This window comes from Prunus dulcis, chromosome 1 (assembly GCF_902201215.1).
Source record: "Prunus dulcis chromosome 1, ALMONDv2, whole genome shotgun sequence".
Lineage (NCBI taxonomy): Eukaryota > Viridiplantae > Streptophyta > Magnoliopsida > Rosales > Rosaceae > Prunus > Prunus dulcis.
In genome coordinates this window covers 21706879-21727436 of record NC_047650.1, presented here as the reverse complement: position 1 = coordinate 21727436, position 20558 = coordinate 21706879, and the positions used below count along the sequence as shown (strand labels likewise).

At 41.9% G+C, this 20558-nt stretch overlaps 1 protein-coding gene across 1 annotated transcript; it reads left to right on the top strand.

Annotated features, from left to right (window-relative positions):
• Nucleotides 1–13591: 13591 nt before the first annotated feature.
• On the top strand, nucleotides 13592–14778 carry LOC117616423 (stemmadenine O-acetyltransferase-like). Its single transcript, XM_034345744.1, has one exon. The coding sequence runs from the start codon at nucleotides 13735–13737 to the stop codon at nucleotides 14776–14778; it is 1044 nt and encodes a 347-aa protein (XP_034201635.1). The 5' UTR covers nucleotides 13592–13734.
• The last annotated feature ends 5780 nt before the right edge of the window (nucleotides 14779–20558 follow it).

Below are 20558 nucleotides of genomic sequence, written 5' to 3'. Positions count from 1 at the left end.
CATAACTTTCAGTATTAACATCTTTTGGGGTTCGTAGTATGGGTTTGTTCTTTCACGTTCATTCTCATCTATAATGGAATTGCCTTTTTCCATTTTGGTTAATGATATTGTCAACATTTAAAAATAGAACGTGGTTCCAATCAACACAGCCCATTGATGATTTGAGTAGCTACTCCAAAAATAAAAAAATTGTCATTCATCAATTCATGATCTCATCATTCTCATGTGCATGCGCATGTATCAATTATAAGTATTTCTTTTCTTGTCTCTTTTCAGATAGACATCTCTTATAAGATGAATTATATGAGAATGTGGATCATAACCTCCAATGGAGTGTTATTCTATAGTAGGGTGTGGATAATCTCCATTTAGGGAGTTGGAACATTTAGAACCCATATATCTGTCATGTTGCAGGGATGCCACAGATTAATACATACATGTCTACTACGCATTAGGCGTGCACCGTATCAATATTGACATGTTAAAGGATTGTCCTTTTCAGGACTTCAATCCATATCATTTGCTACGCAATAGGCGTGCTTCATATTAATCACTGCTATACCCATGTTTTGTTCTTATGGAATTTTAATCTGTGCAGTGTATTATCAATGTATCCAACTTGCAATTTGTAAAATTTGCATTAATAATTCATAGGTAATATCGGAATAATACAAGCCATTCTTCTGGAATGGTCATAATTCATGGCGCTCTTCTGGAACGACCTTATCTCCCTATTTGATTACCTTTAAGGATGTAGTACAAAATATCGAAATAAGAGTACAAACATGAAATAACACAAGTATTGCTTACATCCTTAGGTGGGAGAGACCTTGCTCAAATATCATTCAAGCTCATATCGATTCAGCAAATATAGTGTAATGCTTGATGATCTAGTTATATCCTGCAAGAACAAAAATCACAACTCTTTTGTCTCTGTCAAAATAAATAAACCTCAGAGTTAGGATCACTTCATGGATTATTTCTTCAGATGTTCGTTCTAAAGAAATAAAATCCCTTATGAACAGAGAGTTATAAAAAGAGAAAAAATGCAAACAAATTGTGATATTAATTGTAGGATAAGGTAAGCAATCAAGGAAGGAAGTTGGTGAGAGCAGACAACAAACTCTCATTTCTCCTAGTCTAGAAGAACTTCAGGAGATTAGATCATGTGGTTGCCTTTACAGTTCCCTGATGTAGCGGAAACATGATCAGGGATAGTCTCGCTTCCTAAATTGATGATCAGAGATAGTCTCGTTTCTCAAGCACATTAAGTGCTCACTGATAGGAAAAACAAGTGGATATCGCATCACTAGGCATGGAGAAAACTGGATTTCTTCTGCAAAGAAAATTTCGTTAGTAACATATTTATACACAAATATGAGGAATAGGTATATCCAATGAATTTCATATTAACCACAGAAATTTGCAAGATTCTCTGGGTGCTTTTGAAAAAGTAGCTTCGTGAAATCCGCAAAGCAAGATCCGCTTTGATGAAAATAATCCTTGAGAACGCTGAAAGTGCCGACAAACATTTATAGAGGCTGCGTGAAGATCTATAATCTGGGAAAGAAAAAAAAGAATATGGGGATCCGAGATAATGTTGGGATCCTAGAAACCGTTGCCATATTTCCGCTTATAGATATTGCCTCTGCAAGACCTGATAGGAGTAACTGCATTTCAACTCAATTTCCTTGCATTTTCTGAAAATTCAGCTTTTCTTAAAACTTTCCTTGAAACCTTCTTAAAATGGCTTCCTCTTCCTCTCACCCAAACCATGTTGATTTAAATGTTGCTCCCAACACAACTCGTGACGCCAAAGTCTGGCATCCATCCTTTGTATCCCAAAATCGTCATCTCACGATTAATGATTCTGTGATGATGAATGATGCGACTGCTGTCATAGTAGCTAGGAAATTCCTTACTCCAATGGATGAAATGCTGTTATCAGTGAGGTCTGATGAAGAGGCTATTATGACTCAATGGCTTTTAGCATTCAGAGTGCTGCTTATGTTTCTAGCATGGCTGATCATTTGCATGATAGAGCAAACGAGGTTCAGGAGTTGACCACTGAAAATTAATCTCTTCAGAGAATGCTTCATGAGTCTCAACAGGAGGTTGAGGAACTTAATGAAGAAAATAATGCCTTGTTGAAACTGGTGAGTTCGTACTCCGTTGTTACGCTGAGAAGGCTAGACATGCTGCAAGTTTCCAATGAAAGAATTCTAGGAGACCACGAGAGTCTCATGGCTAAGCTTAAAAGGTGCGGTCATCTTCCTTCAGAGGCTTCCAGAACATAATGTAATTTTATAGATTTTGCAGAGCCTGCTTTTCCTTGCAGGTGGAAAAATCTATCTATTGTATGCCTTCTCTCCTGTTATAATAATTGCGCAAATTCTTAAACTTGCACTTGTGGCTTTTACATCTTTTCAAAATGACAGTTTGGAACCTTGTGCCTTATAGGTTCAAATAACCACATCAAATCTCTCAAATTAGATATTTCAATGCATGTGAATCCGGAACTTCTGGCCCGGGCTAAACATGACCTCAGAATTCATTTGCCTTTTTCAAATGGGCATGAAATATAAATTGAGTAAAAATCATGATAATATCGCAATATAGTAGTGAAGAGCATTAACTACTATATATCCAAAACTTCAGGTTTGAGATCGCTCATATATTTGGATCCATGGGCTTTTGGCCCAGATCATATAATATAACAAAATATGTGGGAGCCTCAATTCACCCTTTGAGGTTTATCCTAATATTATCCATTTTATAGTGTATTCTTAACAACCAGAATTCACAAAATATATTTCTTCCTTGAGGTGTCAATTATAACATAATTGAACTTTATTAAATTCCCACAATTTGCAATAATACCTCAAGGGTTGTCCATTTAACTGTTGGAACTTTCAGGTTCTCAATATTGTCAGATTTTGAACTTCGGGCCAAAATCACATATTCTAATGGTATAGACATTTTTATAATTTTCTGTACATATTTCGGGGCTCCAAGCCCTTACATAATTGTCCATATTTTGAGGAACTTCTGGCATCTCATTTAATTGCTCACCCATGAGTTTAAGGAACTGTATGTTCCCTTTTGTATATAGTGACGGTTTATCTAAAATGGTTAATATTTATGTACACATCACTATTCATATATACGGTACTATTCATCAAGTAATGAATATGTGTCTATTCATGCGTACAGTACATTTGCCAGTACAGTTATTATTCATGTGTACGGCGTATTAACCAATACGGTACTTTTACATTATCAAGGAACTCTAGGTACTTATTTACATGTCAAAGATCAAGGATCTTCAAGTTCGATCTCTTATTTACAAATATAGTGCCGGAGAGACTGCCAGCTCTCATATCATTATCATCATCAAGGATCTTCAAGTCCTGATGTAGTTGGATGATGAGGATCAAGGAACTTCTGGTCTTGATCAGTATACTATAAAAAAAACTCATCATACTGCATAATTAATCCATAAAATAAATTGCTTGTAAATAAATTGCTGGTATGGACGATAAACCCGCACCATACTTTAAATAAATGTAAATGTGCGGTAAAATAAATTTATAAATTAAATTGCTTGTTGTATGGATGTTAATCCCGCACAATACCTTAAATAAAATTAAATGTGCGGTAAAGTAAATTCATAAATTAAATTGCTTGCTGTATGGATGTTAATCCCGCACCATACCTGAAATAAATGTAAATGTCCAATAAAGTAAATTGCTTGTTGTATGGGAGTTAATTCCACACCATACAATAATAAAGTAAATGTGCTTGTATGAGCACTAATTCTACTTCATACTTTTAAATAAAAGTAAAGGCAGTTGTGTGGACGATAAACCCGAGCCACACTTTTAAATAAATACTGTCGTATGGGTAATAAACATATATCATATAGTAAATAAATTGTATGGGTAATGAACTTACACCATACATTAAATAAAATAGCTATGGGGATAAAAACTACTACTAAAAATATAGAAGGTGAAACCGTCCATTAATGCTAATAATAGAATCACTGTATATATAAAGTAAAGGCAATTGTTGGTGGGTTATTATCAACACCACGATCAAATAATATTATATTATATTATTATCGTTTGTGGAAGATAGCATGCTTGTCTCCCCAAATCGAATATTTTTATCCTCTAATCTGCACACACATGCACCAGTAGTATTGATATTAAATAGTATAAAATAATAATAATTGAAAAGATAACGAGCTTATTTGCTAGCTTCCTTATTTGTCATACGGGGGCTTTTCAAATGGGGAAATGATGGCACATGCCACTTTGTCAAAAGGCTAGAGATTAGGGAGGCACGGTTCGGGTTGGATTGATTTTTGCCTCAAATTAGAAACCCTGTACTATTCATCCGGTTTGGTTTTAATAAAAAAAATTTCAAAAACTGTCCGGTTCAGGTTCGGTTTTGAACCGGATTATAAAAATTATTTTTTAATACAATTCTCAACTGAAATATTATTATTTTACTTGAAAATTAACAAATTATTCAATTTCATATAAAAATAAATATCAAAGTTAGAAAAGAAAGATATTTTGAAATTGAACTTGGATAAATATTAGTTTTTTTTGTGAAATTAAAAATATAGCATTAAATATAAATATATATTAAAATTATATATATTTTTAATTGGACCAGTTTGGTTCGGCCCCGTCTGGTTTTTGAAGACATGGAACAGGATCCAAAATCGGTCCGAACCGGTCTGGTTCAGTTTTTGACCGATTTTTGACTTTTTGGTCAACTCGATTTTTTTCCAGTTGGTTCAGTGCGGTTCGACTCAGATTTCTGATTCGCCGGTTTGAGTGCCCACCCCTACTAGAGATAAAAAGATGAAGTAGGTGCCAACACTTGAGTGACCTACACCTAAAGCAATTTGGAATCTAACTTGGTGGGCATGTGCGGCTATCTTTGGGGAAAAGCTTCGGGCATCTGCACCCACAAACATTATCTTCTTCCCTTGCCACCTCCTTATAAAATTCAAACCATCAAACCTGGGCAAGTCACAAGAGTCGGCCTTCCAAGCATACTTGAGGAACTGCTTATCTGATGGGCCATAATAGATGCAGTTGAACTCAGGATCTACGAAAGGATAGGTATGTTGAGCATGATGAACAGTAATAATAATAAATAAACAAGATAAAGAAAACAGAGTGCTTATCTCCTGGGTGATCATCAAAACATATCCTGTTAAAATATGAAAACTATGAGAGAATATTTGTTTGTGGGAATTTTCTGTGTATTCTTTTCCTTGTAGGAGGTCATATTTATAATACAACGAAATCTGAATGGGCAAGTAAATAATAAATAACTAAATTTATTTACAGTAGGAAATCATGAATTAAAGTATATCAATTACAATTATAATAGGAATTCTTAGTGTGTAAGGAAAGTAAATCAATATCCACAAGTCACACCAACACTCCTCCTCACGTTGGTGCATAGATGTCACTAATGCCCAACTGATCCAGTGAATTGTGGAATGCTTTACTAGAAATCGCCTTTGTCAAAATAGCCGCCAATTGATCCTAGGATTTCACAAAAGGAAACTGAAACACTTTAGCCTCAAGCTTCTGTTTGATGAAGTGTCGATCCACCTCAACATGTTTAGTACGATCATGCTGAACCGGATTATGTGCAATAGCTATAGCAGCCTTGTTGTCACAAAAGAGATTCATTGTGGATGTAGGTTTATACTCAAGTTCAGTAAGCAACTTTCTTAACCAAAGAAGTTCACAAATCCCTTTAGTCATGCCTCTGAACTCGGCTTCTGCACTGGATAAAGCAACTACATTATGTTTCTTGCTCCTCCATGTCACCAAATTACCTCCCACGAATGTGAAGTAACCCGATGTGGATTTTCTATCTGTTATATTACCTGCCCAATCTGCATCTGAATAACTATCAATATTTAGATGACCATGCTTTGAGAACATAAGTCATTTTCCAGGTGCATACTTCAAATATCTAAGTATCCGAAGAACTGCATTCATGTGGTCTTTACTTGGAGAGTGCATGAATTGACTGATAACTCTCACCGCATAAGCAATGTCTAGTCGAGTATGTGACAAATAGATCAATCTTCCCACTAACCTTTGGTATCTTTCTTTGTTAGTTGGAACTTGATCCGGATATTCTCCAAGATGATGATTCTGAACAATAGGAGTGTCCGCAGGTTTGCAATCTAGCATTCCTATGTCCGTCAACAAGTCCAAGACATATTTCCTTTGAGATAGAAATATGCCTTGCTGCGATCGAGCCACCTCAATTCCCAAGAAATACTTGAGTCCACCTAGATCCTTCATCTCAAACTCAGTAGCCAAATAGTCTTGTAGCTGTGATATTTCCTGTTTATCATTCCCAGTAATAATCATATCATCAACATAGATTATTAATGCTTGTTACCTTCCCTTTCCGATGTTTCAAGAACAGAGTATGATCTGAGTTGCACTGTTTGAAACCATTGTTCTTCATTGCCATGGTGAACCGTCCCAAACCATGCGCGTGGTGACTGTTTCAATCCATACAATGCTTTTCGTAACCTGCAAACTGTTCCAGTCTGAGTAGTATTATATCCAGGAGGAATGTCCATGTACACCTCCTCCGTGAGTTCGCCATGTAGAAAAGCATTCTTTACATCAAACTGATGTAGTGGCCAATCCAAATTAGCTGCAAGGGACAATAAGACTCTGACGGTGTTTAACTTTGCAACTGGTGCAAAAGTTTCTTCATAGTCTATACCATAGGTCTGTGTGTACCCTTTTGCCACAAGTCTTGCCTTGTATCGCTCGATAGATCCATCTGCATTGTGTTTTATAGTAAACACCCATCTACATCCGATAGTCTTTTTTCCTCGTGGTATAGTCTCCAATGTCCAAGTCTGATTTTTCTCAAGAGCTTTCATCTCCTCTTTTATAGCTTGGACCCACTTAGGATCTTTCAATGCTTCAAAGACCTTGGTTGGAATATGGATAGCAGACAACTGATGCACAAAAGCCTTGAGTGGTTCAGACAGCTTCTCAATGGATACATGATTTGCAATTGGATACTTGGATGTCTTGCCAATATCAGGTGAATAACGGTTTGGTGGCTTCCAACGATTTTGCCTGAAAGGTAATTGATATCCAATAGTTTTATCCTCTAAATGCACAAGTCTAGTAGGAGTATTTACCTCAAAGATATTCTCAGGAGATTGGTCCGTTGGTACTGTTGAATGAGAGGGGGGTCTTCATCTTGTTGTTCTGAGTTGTCTGTAAGAGTATGACTCGAATCAAAAACATCTTCGCAAGGGTTAGGCGATCGATCGTTGTTTGGCAAAGAGCATTCGCACGTGCTAGACTCGGGACGATCGATTGTTATTGTTTCTTGGCCGAGAGCAATCTTCGTGCATAGATGAATATCCTCATGTTCCAAGCTGCTCCAATTGAGCTCTTCACTCGGTATCTCCCCCTGAAGAGTAGAATTGGATGCTGGGTCATAGAAGAACATATCTGATTCTAGAAAGGTGACATCCAAAGTGACATAGGTTCGCCGGGTAGGAGGGTGATAACATCGGTAGCCTTTCTGATGAGTGGCATAACCCAAAAAAACACAACGAAGCGCACATGGATCAAGTTTGCTTCGTTGATTTTTGTGGAGATGAACGAAGGCCACACAGCCAAAAATGCGAGGGGTAAGCACCAAAACAGAGGGCAGAGGCCCGTGTTGCGCGAGCACTTGTAATGGAGTTTTGAAGTTCAAGACCCCAGATGCATGCGGTTGATAAGGTGGACAACAGTGACGACAGCATCATCCCAGTGATGACGAGGAACATGGCCATCAATGAGAAGAGCACGGGCTGTTTCAAGGAGATGACGATTCTTCCGTTCGGCAACACCATTTTGTTGTGGTGTCTGGGGGCAAGTTGTCTCATGAATAATGTCATGTGTCTGGAAGTAAGTCTGAAAATCATGATTAACAAATTCTCCACCGTTGTCAGAGCGAAGAATCTGTATTCGAGCATTGAACTGTGTTTCCATCTGTTTGTGAAAGGATTGGAATAGGGAAAACACTTCATTCTTATTTTTCATCAAATAAAGCCATGTCATCCGTGTACAATCATCTATGAATGTGACAAACCAACGAATACCGGAATGAGTAGAAATAGGTGAGGGTCCCCAAACATCAGAATGAATTAAAGCAAAAGGAATAGTACTTTTATTCATACTTAAAGGATAGGATGCTCTATGACTCTTGGCTAGAATGCAAGTGTCACATTTAAAATCTGAATCCTTAAATACAGAAAACAATTCGGGCAATAAGTGTCTCATATAACCAAAAGATGGATGCCCCAAACGTCGGTGCCAGAGCCAAATTTGTTGGTGCTTGTCATCAGACGGATGCTTTACACTATTGGCACGTCCCATACTGAAGTCATCCACATAGTACAGCCCCCCTCTTTTAGTACCACGCCCAATGATCTCCTTGGTGAGAATATCCTGTAGTAAACAAAAATTGGGATAAATTAGTGCACAACAATTTAGTTGTTCAGTTGCCTGCCTCACAGACATTAATTTATTGGACAAAGATGGAACGAGTAGAGTATTAGAAAGGGACAGAGAAGGTGAAAGGGCAACAGTGCCGGCCCCTGTCACAGGATAGGTAACTCCATTTGCATTGGCAATACTTGTGCGGCGGGGTGTAGTGGTGTGCAAAAAATCATTCGGATCAAAGGTCATATGATCAGTGGCGCCAGAATCAATTATCCAACCAGTAGTATCTCGTAGATCAGAAGTATGAAATGCATAACCACAGTTACCTGAGACATTCGGAAGCGCGGGACTATCAGGAGGGTCTACCTGCGGGAACAAGGCTAATGGGGGTTCGGTAGAGACAAGAGCAACACGACCGGAATTACTAGCAGTTTCTTTGAGCTTATGAGCGCGGAGGTCCTCCCACCAATCAGGATAACCATTTAGCTTAAAACAGGTGTCACGGGTATGTTTGAGGTTGCCACAGTGCGTGCAACCACTTTCATCAGTCGGAGCCTTGGGACGGGAAGGTGGGATGGTTTTAGGAAGTGGCGCACCAGCAGCAGTAGCATATGACTGGATCTGAAGGTGGGCCGCAGTAGAGAATTATGGGGCTGTCCGGCACGAGTAGGGGGACCTGATCGAGGCACTCTTGGCCGCTAAGCCAGCACCAGTGGCTCGATCGGATGAACCCATCATCACTGCTTGTCGAACATCTTCACGGCGAACATAGGCATAAGTTTGGTCCACAGTAGGGAATGGAGTCATGAGAAGAACATCACTTCGGGCCTTATCAAGACGATCATCAAGGCCATCCAAAAAAATGTAAACTCGATCTTCCTGCAGAATATCATTATAGCGCTTGATATCACTTTCATACTCCATCATATTTGGATGACGGAAATCAATCTCTCTCCATAAGCTTTGGAGAGTATTGTAATAGGTTTCAATGGAGCCGCCAGTTTGTCGCATACGGGAGACTCGTCGTTTCAGATAATAAACCTGAGAGGTGTCAGTGCCATCATAGTAAGTTGTGGCAATTGCATCCCATACTGCTTTTGCTGTTGAAAAATGAATGAAATTGCCAATCAAGCTCTGCTCTAGAGAATTGATGAGCCATCCCTTCACAATAGAGTTCTCAGTGTGCTAGCGAGGAAACGTTGGAGCGGTTGAAGGAGGTTGTGGAAGATCGCCATTAATATATCCCAATTTGTCTTTGCCAGAGATATACAACTCGACAACTTGGGACCATAGGGCATAGTTGGTGCCATCCAACTTTATGCTAATCTGTGCAGTGGAAGCTTCATAGGTAATCGTCGTTAGAATCGTTGTCTAATTCGGGTTCAAGGTCGTCGTTTGATTCGAGTTCGGGGTCGTCGTTTGAGTCAAGGTCGGGGTCGTCTTGGTAGGATCTTGATTTAGGATCGAGTTCGAGGTCTGAGTCTGCATCTACATTACTTGAGCAACCTGGGCACTCAACTCGGCTATGGTTAGTTGAGAAGGAAAGGAGGAAGCAGTGGTGCTACCGCCATGTGACAGGACCCGATCCAAATTCTCTTTGGAATTTGAGCAGGACCCTGTGTGTCCGACACTTGGCGAATGTCGGGCACAAAAGACCTATTACCCTTCTAGTTACAAACTAAATTTCAAAATTTGCATGGACTTCTACCGAAAATTCGGCAGAGTCTCCCTGTAATTTGTTCAAATCCCAAAATTTCACCTATCAAAACGAGCAAATATATTTACAACCAACTGCCAGTATACGTAAACAAACTATCCAAAAGTTCTGTTCTCCAACTATAGCCAAATATCAGAGCAGCTACTAAAAATATACAAAGGAGTTAATGGTTTTACAAACGAAATCCTACATTACGAAGGGGCGCGGAAGTTAGGAGAAGGCCCGGTGGTGGATTCCTGTGCACGTCTACTGCCTAGGGGCGCAAAACATTTGAAAATGTGGGTGGACAAAAATAAAGGTCTAGAAAACAGTATATGAACATATTAACCCCACTGTAAAAAAAACAGTTATATAAAAACTAGATTTTTTCCTCTCCATTATATTCGTACTGAGATCAAAGCATTCACATAGTTATATATGTATATGCAAAACATGTTCAAGATCAATAAAACTCGCATAAAAGCACTGAAATCAATTTACAACTACCACCTAGGTGTACCCCTTAAATTCCGTCAATTTCTGATATCCTTCAATTCCCCTGGCAGGTCTCGGTGACACAGAGTCAAACCGAGCCGCAAACTGGCAGGATTCAGGGGACCGTAGTCAGCCTGATCCGCATTCCTTGCTCTCACGGTCCGGGCGTCCCCGAAACTCGTGAGGCAAATGTCAAGTGCACTGACAAAACTGAAGGCAAACTGTTTCTGTAACTGGGTACCCACGGTGGCTTAAGAAAATATAAGGTTTCTGAATATTCTGATAAATAACTGAATTTTTGTTAAATCTGGCACTATGCTGCCATTTTATCTGATATAAATCTCAATCTCTACTTTCCATCTTTCTTTAGCATATTCAACTAAGCAGCATATAAATAAAGATATTTAACTTCACAAATCATGCTAAGAAAAATCACAATCAATAAAACTTATTCAAGATCAAATAATGAAATTCATTTGTATAAAATCATTTATAAAAGAAAAGTCCACTCACTTCTGGTCCGAGCTAACTGGACCTCTTGAAGGTCCCTCCTGCGGGTCTGCCTGGCCCCGAGTGCCTAATTAAACCATAAATATTTAATTAATAAAACTGCTCAATAAAAGTATTAAATTAAAACCTTGACCCCCGGCTTCTAAAAGTGCATGCACTAACTTTAAGGTCATTCTTATGCCCACTTAAGCATTTCAGATGTTTAGAACTGTCTTAAAAGACCTGAGACTTCACTAAGCGATAAACTGCCATGTTGGTCAATACGGAACCTCGTGGGGTCCACGACCTCCAATTGCCAATCTAGAAGTCCCTATAGGTTCCTCACATTTAAATACCCATGTCCTACAAGTGTGGTCTGAATTGGACGGTCGGATTGACCCCGATCGTGTAGCCGCATAATTTCTAAACCCTAGCCCCAGGGTTTGCGATTTTGGAGTATCCAAGACTTCGATTCACAATTCGTTGAATCCTACACGATTATGAAATTATCTAGAACAACATATCTGAAATTGAGTACGATCCAACGGCTTAGTAGTATTGAACCCGAAAATCGCACAATATGAAAAATCCGTTTGAGGTTCCAACGGTATCCAAATTGAGATCCGCGAATTCCTACGCGTTCGTGACAACCTGAGGATCGCAACAAGACACAGTGTCTCTGCACTACCCTCGCCCACCCGCCGCCACACACGCCTGCAGCGATGGGTGTCCAAAGCTATTACGCATCATCGGAAAAACTTAAAATCACGGCTCCAAACTCCTATCCTAGGTATAACACCATATTTGGAAGCACTTTTGTTCTTTGACTTACCCCAAAAACTGACCGGAAGGGGCCGAACAAGGAGGCCGAAACTCGGCCGAAATTTCAATTTGAAAAAAACTGGGCTATCTACGATCAAAATTGATGAAAACCTATCCAGCCATCAGCTAGAGCATGGAAAATATGTAGAAATCCATACCTCACTCTACAAATTTGGAGAAGAATTGAGGGAGAACGAGCGAGTTGAAATTTCTATGAACACCGATCGATTTTCTGTGATTTTCGGCCAGCACCGGCGGCTTCACAGGTGGGGAATGATCGGGGAAGGAAGAGGGGATGATGGCGGTTCGAACAAGACCGGTCTCGTGGCCAGTGGTGCTCCGTGGCAGCGACGGCGATCCTTGGAAGGCGACGGCAGCGCAGCGGGAGAGGAGAGAGAGAGAGAGAGAGAGAGAGAGAGAGAGAGAGAGAGAAGAAAACTGAGGGAGAAGAGAGAGAAGGGATAAAAATCTGATTTTTATTTTCCAAATTACCGTTTTGCCCCTCATTGTATTTTAACCGTATTTTCTTCGTTACAGCTCCGATTCGAGTCCACTCTGTGTCTACGGACTCGTTTCGTCGCGCTCTAAGCAATGGCGTAAGTGGAATTGTCAAATTCTTTTTCGGTCAAAAAGTCAACTTTTTCTTAATAAAATATTCCGAGGGCAAAATTGTCTTTCCTCAAAATAAATTACTAATTAAATAAGAATTTTTATTTTGGGTTATTACACCATGAGGATTAGAAGAGTCATCCTCCCCCATTGTGGCGGCTAAGGTTTAGAAACTAGAGTCAACAATCCCAAGTTCGCTGCTCTGATACCATGTTAAAATAAGAAAACTATGAGAGAATATTTGTTTGTGGGAATTTTCTGTGTATTCTTCTCCTTATAGGAGGTCATATTTATAATACAATGAAACTTGAATGAGCAAGTAAATAATAAATTTCTAAATCTATTTACAGTAGGAAATCAGGAATTAAAGTAAATAAATTACAATTATAATAGGAATTCTTGATGTGTAAGGAAAGTAAGTCAATATCCACAAGTCACGCCAACATATCCCACGTTGAGAGCTTTTCATGCTGATAACGTGTTATAAAATAACTGGATTATGCGAGAAGATTGAGTTGCACAGAAAGTAGATGAGACACAGTATTTAACGAGGTTCGGCTATGCCTACGTCCTCGGAGAGTAACAACAGTAACTTTTTCACTATGTAAAATAATAGAGCTACAACTTCAGTGTTTACAATATATGTAGCTCACTGATTTTTCTCTCTTGGAGAATTTCTCTCTGCTATCTTTTTCTCTCCACGCACTCACCCTCTTTCTTCCTTTTCTTCTATCTCTCTGAGCTCTCTATCTTCCTTCTCTAATCGTAGTGTAGCTCATTTATATAAGAGAGAAACCTTTTATAGGCAAAGGTGAATGACACCCGTAAATATGCAATAAATTAATACACCAAAGTCTACAAATAAATAGTAAGTGGGCTCCACTGCTTTATACTTTACAACACATCCAAGTTTTCTCGAAACAAACAAACATTTCCACCAAGTTGTGGTTATCTTATTCCACCGAGAAATGCAAGACCTTATCCAAAAAATATTAAAATGGGAAGAAAAAAAAAAAGTGATTATCTGTGAAGGATTCCAACTTTGCATAATTTAATTAGCAATAGCAAAACAGATCGATCAAAAGTTCTCTAGCAAAGAAGATCGGGATGAAGATTGAAGTTGAAGTAATCACCAAAGAGACAATCAAACCATCTTCTCCAACCCCTCACCATCTCCACCACCACCAGCTCTCCTTTCTGGATCAATTAGCACCCCATGCCTACGTTCCTTTTCTCTACTTTTATGAATTCAATGGCTCCACAAACATCCATCAAATCTCCAACCTCCTCAAGACTTCTCTATCCAAAGTCTTGACCCAATACTACCCTTTTGCTGGGAGAGTCAGAAACAACCTTTTTGTTCACTGCCAAGACCAAGGCATCCCATTTTCTGAAGTTAAAGTCAAAACCCATCTGCTCTCTGATGTCATCACCAACCCTTGCCTCTCTGAGCTCCACAAACTGCTGCCATTCAAGCTGGATGAAGTCACAGAAACAGCCCTTGGTGTCCAGCTCAATGTGTTTGAATGTGGAGGAATTGCTGTGGGGTTATGCATCTCACACAGAATTGCAGACGGCCTCTCATGTTTTACATTTGTGAACAATTGGGCAGCTGCTTCTAATTGTGGACCGGGGAACAAAAATTCTATTGTGGGTCCGGATTTTTCTGCAGCTTCAATTTTCCCACCAAGAAATATGGATGGGTATTTAGGGTTTCCTATCACCAAGATCAAAACCAAGATGTTTGTGTTTGATGTGTCAAAGGTTGAGGCTTTGAGATCAAGATATGAACAGAGCATCAAGGTCTCAAAAACCCAGAAACGGCCATCAAAAGTTGAGGCCTTGTCTGCTTTTTTATGGGACATCTTTGTTTTGTCAAGGCCTAGGGAAAGAGCTCAAACGTTGTACGCAGTTGTTTATATCATGGATCTTCGTTCCAGGTTCAAGCCACCTCTGCCTCAGCATACTTTTGGAAATTATTACAGGGCTGCCATGTGTCACGGCCCGCATGTTCAAGGCCCAATTCAAGGCTCAACCCGTTGGATTGATCATGCTGGACCTCTTAGCCCATATGTCCAGATTCGTTGTACCGTAGTTGGTAGAAGTAGTTGGTGGATGTTGGTGGGTGACATAGTTGGTGGATGGTGTTAGGTGAGATTGAATCTTAGCCACCAACATGTTAGGTGAGATTGAATCTTAGCCACCCAACATGTTAGGTGAGATTGAATCTTAGCCACCCAACATGTTAGGTGAGATTGAATCTTAGCCACCCATTATGGTGGTAGGTGGGATAGAAAGTGTATATAAGGAGGATGTCACATTGTGAATCCTCACCTCACAACTTGTAAAGCATTGAGTAGCAATACAAGCATATATTCTCCCAAACATTCTTGAGTGTTCTTATTGTGTTCTTGAGTGTTCTTATTGTGTTCTTGCTCTTGCAAGTGTTCTTTGCTTGTTTCGATCTTATATTGTAGGAAGGAGGCTGACTTAGCTTGTTCGAGAGGCGATCAAGTCTAAGGCCGCACGGAAGGAAGACTCCGAAAAAGTCATCCCGTGACAGTTGGTATCAGAGCAAAAGCTCGAATCATTCAAAGAAGCATGTCGAAGAGCGGATCATCAGATGTGGAGACAGACCTGTCCAAGGTCAACATGGATCGTGGGGGCAAATCAAAGAGGGAACGATCTAGAGATGCGGTGGCCGTGATGGAGAAGCGGCTTTCTAAGATGGAGAATGCCGTGGTCGAGCTCGATCAGCGACTCGAAGAGGACGTCCTTACGAAGGGGGGCTTCGAAACTGTAGCGGATGAGCTTCAAGGCCAATTCCAGGGAGTCCTCAACTCCGCGCTAGACGACATCAAGCTAGATGTTCAAGCCAAGTTAGATCATTTCTTAGCGGAGCTTACTTCGCTCCGTGATGAGATGAAGGATGTGAAGGGAGATTGGGCTTTGTGCAAGGAAGTTGTCTTGAACAAGACCCGGACTCCGAAGGAACCCAAGTTGCTAGATTCTTTCAAGCCCAAATCCTATAATGGGAAGAGGGAGGCGAAGGAGCTAGACACTTTCTTGTGGAATATCGAAAGGTATTTCAAGTATCTAAAGCTCGAGGATGATGAGCCCAAGATCAATGCGGCAACGTTGTTTCTCACCGACAATGCTCTCATGTGGTGGCGTCGTCGATCTATGGAGATCGAACAAGGTACGTTTACACTTGAGACTTGGGAAGATTTTAAGAAGGATATTATGTTGCATTTCTATCCAGAGAATGCCAAGTATGAGGCAAAGGAGAAGCTAAGATGGCTGAAGCAAACTGGGAGCGTGAAGGACTACGTCGCCACGTTCACCAACCTGTTGTTCGAGGTGCCTAGCATGATAGATGAAGACAAGCTCATGTACTTCATGAGTGGCCTACAGAATTGGGCCAAGCTGGAGTTACAAAGGAGACACGTCCAAACTTTGTCAGAGGCAATTGCTGCAGCTGAGTCTCTTGTAGAGTTCAAGAGGAGTGATCAAGGCGACTCCAAGTTCAACGGAAAGAAAGGTGGCAATGGATCCGGTGGGGGAGACAACAAGCCAAAAGAGGGTAGCAAGTCAGGAGACAAGTCTGACGGTCACAAGTCATCCTGGAAGAAGAATGACAAAGGTGACAAGGGGAAAGACAAGTCAAAGCTAGCTTGCTACTTCTGCGATGGACCGCACATGATGCGGGATTGTCCGAAAAAGAAAGCTCTGAATGCTATGAACCAGGAGACCGAGAGGGAAGCAGGAATGGGGGCCATTCACCGCTTCAATGCCTTGCAGGCCAAAGGTGCTCAACCACAGGTTCAAGCTAAAGGAGTAATGTTCGTCGATGCCATGGTGAATGGCAAGACAACCCGTTGCCTGGTGGATACAGGTGCTTCGCACAACTTTATGTCCGTGCAGGAAGCAAAGAGACTTGGGTGTCGAGTCTCGAAGGAAGCAGGCAGTATGAAGACGGTGAATTCAACTGCCAAGCCCATTGATGGGGTAGCTCGTGGTGTGGAGCTACACATTGCCACTTGGAAGGGAGTAGCTGACTTCTCCGTGATCTCGATGGATGACTACGATGTCGTGCTAGGAATGGAGTTCATGGACAAGGTAAAAGCATTTCCCATTCCCTTTCACAATACTATGTGCATTACACAGGGTGGAACAATGCCATGCATGGTGCCAGTAGTGAGACAACAAAGCGGGACGAAGCTTTTGTCAGCCATGCAATTTTCCAAATCTTGGAAGAAAGGCGAACCGACGTTCCTTGCAACTATGAAGATGAATGTAGTTGAGAAGGAAGTCCAACCAGTTCCGAAAGCGGTGGAGGCAATCCTTAAGGAGTTTGCAGATGTCATGCCCAAGGAGTTGCCCAAAACCTTACCACCTAGGAGAGAGGTGGATCATGCCATTGAGTTGGAACCGGGTGCCAAACCCCCTGCCAAAGCGCCGTACCGGATGGCACCTCCTGAGTTGGAGGAATTGAGGAAGCAGTTGAAGCAGTTGTTGGACGCTGGGTACATCCAACCGTCCAAGGCCCCTTATGGTGCCCCAGTTCTTTTCCAGAAGAAGAGGGAGGGAACACTAAGGTTGTGCATCGACTACAGGGCGCTAAACAAGGTGACCATCAAAAACAAGTATCCAATCCCTTTGATTGCAGATTTGTTTGATCAGTTGGGAGGAGCGAAGTACTTCACCAAGTTGGACTTGCGCTCAGGATACTATCAAGTGAGGATCGCACCGGGAGATGAATCAAAGACCGCATGTGTGACAAGATATGGGTCTTACGAGTTCCTTGTCATGCCGTTCGGCTTGACCAATGCCCCTGCAACATTTTGCACTCTTATGAACAAGGTATTCCATCCTTTCTTGGACAAGTTTGTTGTAGTTTACATCGATGATATTGTGGTGTACAGCAATTCTCTGGAGGAACACCTTGAGCATTTGCAGAAGGTCTTCCAAGTTCTAAGGGAGAACCAGCTCTATGTGAAGAAGGAGAAGTGCTCATTTGTCCAAGAAGAGGTCGAGTTCCTTGGTCACAAGATACGGGGAGGACAATTGCTCATGGAGGAGGGCAAGGTGCGAGCCATTCAAGAGTGGGAACCACCAATCAAGGTACCTGAGTTGCGGTCTTTCCTTGGATTGGTGAACTACTATCGCAGGTTCATCAAGGGATATTCAGCCATAGCCGCCCCCTTGACGGATTTGCTGAAGAAGAACAAGGCGTGGGAGTGGACACCCCGATGCCAACATGCCTTCAATGAGTTGAAGAGGGCTCTTATGGAGGAACCAGTGCTGAGACTTCCAGATCTTAGCAAACCTTTTGAGGTACACACTGATGCATCAGATTTTGCTATTGGTGGTGTACTCATGCAGGATGGACACCCATTGGCTTTCGAGAGTCGGAAGCTCAATGACACGGAGCGGAGGTATACCGTTCAAGAGAAGGAGATGACAGCCGTAGTGCACTGCTTGCGGACTTGGAGGCACTACTTACTTGGTTCTCAGTTCGTGGTCAAGACCGACAATGTTGCCACAAGCTACTTTCAGTCCCAACAGAAGTTGTCACCCAAGCAGGCTAGGTGGCAAGACTTCTTGGCAGAGTTCGACTACAAACTAGAGTACAAGCAAGGGAAGACAAATGTCGTTGCTGATGCCTTAAGCAGGAAGGCCGTGCTAGCAGCTGTCACACAACCCCAGAGTTCTCTCATGCAGAGGATACGAGAAGGCTTGTTGCATGATCCCCAAGCCAAAAGTCTGTTGGAGCTTGTCAAAGATGGGAAGACAAGAAGATTTTGGCTCGATGATGGGATTCTCTATGCAACAGGGAAGAGGATCTATGTTCCAAGGTGGGACAATCTGAGGCGAGAGCTACTGAAGGAGTGTCATGACTCGAAGTGGGCAGGACATCCGGGCACTCATCGGACATTAGCCTTGATGAGTGAAGCTTACTATTGGCCACAGATGCGGGAAGATGTAGACTCGTTCGTGCGGACTTGTCTTGTATGCCAACAAGACAAGACATTGCAGAAGCAGCCGGGTGGGTTGCTAGAGCCACTTCTTGTTCCAACCAGACCATGGGAGAGTTTGTCCATGGACTTCATTGTGAGTCTACCCAAGTCGGAAGGGTGTGGCTCAATTTTGGTGGTAGTCGACAGATTCACCAAGTATGCTACCTTCATCCCCGCACCGGCAGATTGCAATGCGGAGGAAGCTGCACGCTTGTTTCTGAAGCATGTGGTGAAGTATTGGGGGATCCCCAAGAGTATTATCAGTGATCGTGACACTCGCTTCACTGGTAAACTTTGGACGGAGCTCTTCAGGCTACTTGGCTCACAGTTGAACTTCTCTACCAGCTTTCACCCACAAACAGACGGTCAGACGGAGAGGGTGAATGCGCTCTTGGAGCTATACTTGAGGCACTATGTGAGTGCCAACCAGCGAGATTGGGCAAAGTTGTTGGATGTTGCTCAGTTCTCGTACAACTTGCAGCAGTCGGAGTCGACAGGGTCAAGTCCTTTTGAGTTGGCAACAGGACAACAACCTATAACACCGAACACAGTGGTGTCAGGCTACACGGGGAGTAGTCCTGCTGCATACAAAACGGCCAAGGAGTGGCAGGTGACTAATGAGCTGGCTCGGGCTCAATTGGAGAAGGCAACTCGGAAGATGAAGAAATGGGCAGACAAGCATCGGCGGGACGTTGTGTTCCAACCAGGTGATCTGGTCTTTGTGAAGCTCAACCCTTCTCAACACAAGTCCACTAGAAGATTGCACAAAGCGTTGTTGAGGAGATATGAGGGTCCATTTCCTATCATCCGATCAGTGGGAAGAGCTGCTTACCGTGTGGAACTACCACCTCGATTGAAGATTCATCCGGTGTTCCACGTGAGCAATCTCAAGCCCTACCATGCCGACCCCGAGGAGCCAAGTCGTGGAGAGTCTCAACGAGCTCCACCTTTGATGGTGACTTCATTTGACAGGGAGGTTGAGTGCGTCATGGCCAAGCGAGAGGTACGACGCAAGGGTGTACCGAGGTACTTTGAGTACTTTGTCAAATGGAAGGGCCTGCCAGAGTCCGAAGGCAATTGGGAGAAACAAGAGTCCTTGTGGAAGTACAAGGACATCATCGAAGCATTCGAACGAGACGGATCTACCGCGGCAACGAGGACGTTACCGAATTAGGTGGGGGAGAATGTCACGGCCCGCATGTTCAAGGCCCAATTCAAGGCCCAACCCGTTGGATTGATCATGCTGGACCTCTTAGCCCATATGTCCAGATTCGTTGTACCGTAGTTGGTAGAAGTAGTTGGTGGATGTTGGTAGGTGACATAGTTGGTGGATGGTGTTAGGTGAGATTGAATCTTAGCCACCAACATGTTAGGTGAGATTGAATCTTAGCCACCCAACATGTTAGGTGAGATTGAATCTTAGCCACCCAACATGTTAGGTGAGATTGAATCTTAGCCACCCATTATGGTGGTAGGTGGGATAGAAAGTTGTGAATCCTCACCTCACAACTTGTAAAGCAGAGTGTTCTTCTTGTTTCGATCTTAATCAAAGTGATAGAAGCAGGATCGGTGATGATGGAGGAAATTGAGAAGATTGACAATAATTATATGAGGAAATTCCAAGATGGGTATCAAGAACATCTGGATTTCATGAAGAAAAGAACGGAGAAGGCTGCAAAAGGAGAGCTGGTCACATTGACTTTTTCTAGTGTATGCAAGTTTCCTGTGTACGATGCAGATTTTGGTTGGGGAAGGCCTACATGGGTGAGCATGACTGCTATACGTATCAGTAATCAAATAGTCTTCATGGACACCAGAAATGGTGATGGAATTGAGTCTTATTTTAGCTTGAAAAAGGAAGACATGGACAAGTTCGAACATAACAAAGAGTTCATGGCGTTGCTTCGCTCC

Bases quoted from the DNA above. Each gene is read 5' to 3' on its own strand.
- LOC117616423 (XM_034345744.1), top strand. From the start codon at position 13,735: ATGAAGATTGAAGTTGAAGTAATCACCAAAGAGACAATCAAACCATCT.